Source organism: Microtus ochrogaster, chromosome 5 (genome assembly GCF_000317375.1).
Source record: "Microtus ochrogaster isolate Prairie Vole_2 chromosome 5, MicOch1.0, whole genome shotgun sequence".
Taxonomy (NCBI): domain Eukaryota; kingdom Metazoa; phylum Chordata; class Mammalia; order Rodentia; family Cricetidae; genus Microtus; species Microtus ochrogaster.
In genome coordinates, this window is record NC_022012.1 from 33,602,984 (window position 1) to 33,608,193 (window position 5,210).

The 5,210-nt window shown below is 38.6% G+C and overlaps 1 protein-coding gene across 1 annotated transcript; it reads left to right on the top strand.

Annotated features, from left to right (window-relative positions):
• The first annotated feature begins 210 nt into the window (after positions 1–210).
• LOC101990768 (olfactory receptor 150-like) lies at positions 211–1,143 on the top strand. Its single transcript, XM_005347114.1, has one exon. It carries the CDS (start codon positions 211–213, stop codon positions 1,141–1,143), a length of 933 nt encoding a protein of 310 aa, XP_005347171.1.
• Positions 1,144–5,210: the final 4,067 nt, after the last annotated feature.

Below are 5,210 nucleotides of genomic sequence, written 5' to 3' on the forward strand. Positions count from 1 at the left end.
ACAAACAGGGACAAAACTATCTCATATTTAATTGCAAGTGCCATTTTTTGGTAAGTCTTAATGGCTAACATGTAGAGTAGTTGTTGGAAAAATTGAAGATGCTTGGCAAAATAAAAGTCTGAATTCTTTATTCATGCTTCACTATGTGATAATGTAATAGATACCCAGTTCATTTTTCCTTCTCTTTCTACATAGAACTCCCAGAAGAAAATGTTACAAGCAAATCTTTCCAGAGTGACTGACTTCATTCTTGCTGGGTTAACAGACAAACCAGAGCTTCAGCTGCCTCTCTTCCTCCTCTTCCTAGGAATCTATGTGGTCACAGTGGTGGGGAATCTGGGCATGATCGCCCTCATACAATTCAGTTCTCACCTGCACACCCCCATGTACTTTTTCCTCTGCAGTCTGTCCTTAATTGACCTCTGTCATTCCACTGTCATTACTCCCAAAATGCTAGTGAATTTTGTAACAGTGAAGAACATCATCTCCTACCCTGAATGCATGGCTCAACTCTTCTCCTTCCTTGTGTTTGGTATTGCAGAGTGTCACATGTTGGCTGCAATGGCATATGACCGCTATGTTGCCATTTGTAATCCATTGCTTTACAATGTTACAATGTCCTATCAAGTCCGTTTCTGGATGATATTTGGGGTGTATAGTATGGGTTTGATTGGTGCCACAACTCACACACTCTGCATGCTAAGAGTGCATTTCTGTGAGGCTGATATAATAAACCATTACTTCTGTGATCTTTATCCACTCCTGGAGCTCTCTTGTTCTGATACTTTTATTAATGAAGTAGTTGTCATTTGTTTCAGTGTTTTTAACATCTTTGTTCCAACTCTGACTATCCTGACCTCTTACATCTTCATCATTGCTAGCATTCTTCGTATTAAATCCACACAAGGCAGGTCCAAAGCCTTCAGCACCTGCAGCTCCCACATCTCTGCTGTCGCTGTCTTCTTTGGTTCCCTTGCATTCATGTACTTACAACCATCATCAGTCAGCTCCATGGACCAAGGGAAAGTGTCCTCTGTCTTTTATACTATTATTGTTCCCATGATGAACCCTGTGATCTACAGCCTGAGAAATAAGGATGTCAAACTTGCTCTAAAGAAGTTGTATGAAAAGAAATTCTCATGAACATTTTTATCATTCTCAAAATGTCCTGCACTTTTAAATTTCTTCCAAGAACAACTTCTCAATTCCTGTAAGCCAGTTATTTCCTTTTTATTTGGTGTTCCATTTCAGATAACAGAACATTGTTACATTCTGATTTCTCTGGAACTTAAATCCTGGAAACAAGTTGTGTTAAGAAAATAAGCATATGTGTATATGCTTACACTTTAGAGATCTTCTGCAATAGAGGTTTTTCAAAGTACTCTTTTCAGAAAGTCCTTCGTGTTAGCTCTCCCCATAATTCACTCCTTTACCCTGTCCTCCCATGTACAAACCCACTGAAGCGACTATGTTCCATTATTCTCTTTCATATAAACATATATGAAATCACCAAGTTCTGTCTTTGGTTTTAAATGTTCCTCTTCCTATCATGCCTGCTTCTCTCTGAGAAGCACTGCATAAGAACAGGTGAAGGAATGTAAGAGCCAGTGGTGGTGGAGGATTAGAGTTTTTGTCAGACACAATAGAACAGCTGCATATGAACTCAGCACTTGTGACATCAGGCACAACACATGCGAAGCTTGACAAGACAAATCACAGCATGAAGGGGAAAGGTGGCCACAGAGTTCAACCGCTGCCTCAGGTGCTATTGGTTACTGATAGCTGGTGGGGGAAGGAGAGCTAGTTTTCCTTACAGCTGTAGTCCCAGTATTTCTAACATGTTCCAGTGAACGGCCACAAATCTAAAACTATATCGGCAGTACAATTGGAACTCGGCATTTTGTTTTGTTTGTCAGTGACGACACCAAGTTGTGTTAGTAAAGTGTGGGAGGATGATCAGGGAAAAGATGAGATAATGGGAGGACAGTAATTGCTGGGAGCCGATTCGAATAGCTGCCATTACAAGATGGCATTTGGCCCCAGCCTCGCTTGATAAACTCCATATTAGGGTTGCAGTTCTTCCACCGGAAAACAGGGTGAGTTGTTGTGATCTAGCTGCCCACACTTCCCCTGACCGGCAGGGAAACATCCTGGGCTGTAACTGACAAGGATGTTTCCCTGCTTTCTTTCCTGCCGGTGGGTCTCCAGATCAAAGTATCAAAAAGTTGCTAGGCAGACTCCCTATATAAGCAGCCATAGTTCAGAGCCCCTTGCCCCTTGCTTTCTGCTCTCCCTACAACGAAGAGGCTCCAATAAAGCGTGATTTGAGAAGAATCCTCGTCTGGTGGTTGTTCTTTCCTGCTGGTCAGAAAGTTCACCACAAGTAATCAAAACACATTGCTTAAAATTTTCAAATAATTAGTAAAAATATTCAACAAAAAGAAACAAAAAAAAAAACAAGCTTAGACATCTTTAAATAACAGTCCCATCTCTTATTCTGCCCAGAGTCATGGCAACAGATTCACCCTGCATAAGCATTTGAACCTGTTTATTGAGCATCTGAAACATCATCTTTCTGGTTACAGATCAGACATTGCGAACATTGTGATTAGCTTAAAACCCAGAACATAGGCTTGTCTATGCTATGACAGCTTATCACGTCCTGTGGAAAGCAGTCTTCAGAATTAGATAACTTTTCCTTACTAGACATATCTTCACAACTGATTTTCTTACTATAGAAAGTTACCCTATATGTTTAACCTACTCATATATGCACATATAGGCTATGTTATATGTGTGTATGCTAATGTAAAGCCTGTGTAAATATGAATGTTTCATTTTGCCTTTTCGATCTGCTTGCAAGGTTTATGTATATGTAATTTTTAATTCTCTTGTTATAGGTGCAAAATTACATCCAGCTTTTTTCATATTCATTAGGATTGAATAGAATAAAACTATGCATTTTGTCACCAAGTATTTATTTATGCATTAAATATACAATTATTATGAGAAAATACATGGTTGATCTGTCTTTGGTATATTTGAAAACTGACAGGCAATAGAATATTTATGCATTAGAATTCTGCCACAAACAAGAGATGTTAAATAAATACCCTCAAGGAAAACTACTACATTGAGAGAAAAATATGCATCAAAAATAAAGACAGAAGTGTGGTCTCCCATTGTCAGGCAATGCTTCTCAACTCAGGGCTATCTCTGGTTCTTTCAAATTATTTCTAGCTAATGCCCATGTGATTCAGAAGCATGATGTATCTTGAGCCTCTAGCTGAAAACAGAACACACAGGGTTAATGAATTACATCCCAAACAGATGTAAAAGTACAATGCAGTTTCACCTCAACACAGTATAATTTTTAACTGGGTTCAAAAACATATTCTTTTTTATTGTTTTTATTGAGCTATATTTTTTTCTCTGCTCCCCTATCTTCTATTCTCCTCCTCTGCTATGCTCTCCCACGGTCCACGGGCTCTCAATTTACTCCGAAGATTTTCTGTTCTACCACTTCTCATGTACATTTGATCCGTGAATGTCTCTTTTAGGGTTCTCTTTGTTGTTTAGATTATCTGGGATTGTGAAATGTAGGCTGTTTTTTTTTTCTTTTGCTTTCGTCTAAAAGCCACTTATGAGTGAGTACTTATGATATATTTCTCTTTCAGGGTCTGGGTTACTCAGTATCATGCATTCTAGTATTCTGGGTTACTAGTATCATGTCATTATTTTTTCTTCTGTGTAGTCCTCCATTGTGTAAATGTGCACATTTTCTTTATCCACTCTTCGGTTGAGGGGCAATAGGTTGTTTCCAGGTTATAACTATGACAAACAATGCTGCTATCAGCATAGTTGTGCACATGTCCTTGAGGTACAATTGAACGTCTTTTGGGTGTATACCCAAAAGTGGTATTTGTGAGTCTTGAGGTAGGTTGTTTTCTAATTTTCTAAGAAATCACCAAATTGATATCCAAAGGGGCTGTACCAGCTTGCATTCCCACCAGCAATGCAGAAGTGTTCTCTTTACCTCACATCCTCTCCAACATAAGTTGATAATCCGTGTTTTTGATCTTGGCTATTCTTACAGGTGTAAAATGGAATCTCAGAGTTGTTTTGATTTGGATTTCTCTGATGGTTAAGGATGTTGAGCATTTCCTTAAGTGTCTTTTAGTGATTTTTGTTGGAGAGTTCTGTGTTTAGGTCTATACCTATTTTTATTAGATTATTTGTAATTTTGATGACCAATTTGTAGAGTTCTTTGTATATTTTGGAGATCAGCCCTTGGTCAGTTGTGATATTGGTGAAGATCTTTTCCCATTATGTAGGCTGCTATTTTGTCTTTTTGGCCATGTCATTTGCTTTACATACATTTTCAGGAGGTCCCATTTATTACTTGTTTCTCTCAGTGTCTATGCTATTGGGGTTATACATAGGAAGTAATCTCCTGTGCCAATGCATTCAAGTGTACTTCCCACTTTCTTCTTTTGGGGGCAGGGTTCTCCTTAGTAAACCAGCTTAGTTATACTTACTTTTTGAATAATCATTGTACACAGTCATTGCGTATGGTACTGGGTAGTACATAAGGACATTTTCCCACAGGTAAATGTTGGAATCAAGTATATTCTCCCACATTCCCCTTCCTCTTCCCCTTTTCTCTCCTAGGCAGTTTCAATTCTCTTCTAATGTCATGTCATATATACATACATGATTTTATAGATCAACATAAGATCTAGGACCCACATAAGAGAGAGAACACAATATCTGTCTTTCCAAAACAGCCTTCACTTGCTTGATTGGCTTACCTCTGGTGGCACCCAGGTTTTTTCTTTTTATTGATTTTTATTGAGCTCTGAATTTTTCTCTGTTCCCACTTTCTCTTCTATGAGGTTCATTGTGGTCGGTTTCATGTTGAGGTCTTTGATCCATTTGGAGTGGAATCAAACATATTCTTACAACCACGGATAGGTATAGCTTCCAGTTCTCACCAGAAGAGCTTCTCCTTGAAACAGAAAGAGACTGTTAGAGAAAACCGCAGCTTGTCACAATCCAGAGAACAATTCTTCATAGGCAGAGGCATATTGAATGTTTCAACTCAATGTAAAATGGTATACAACACTGGCCAGGACTGTTTAGTTAGGCAAATCTCTTACCTTATATAGAAACCTTACTTTCATATTAGGATTGCACAGATGGAATCACTG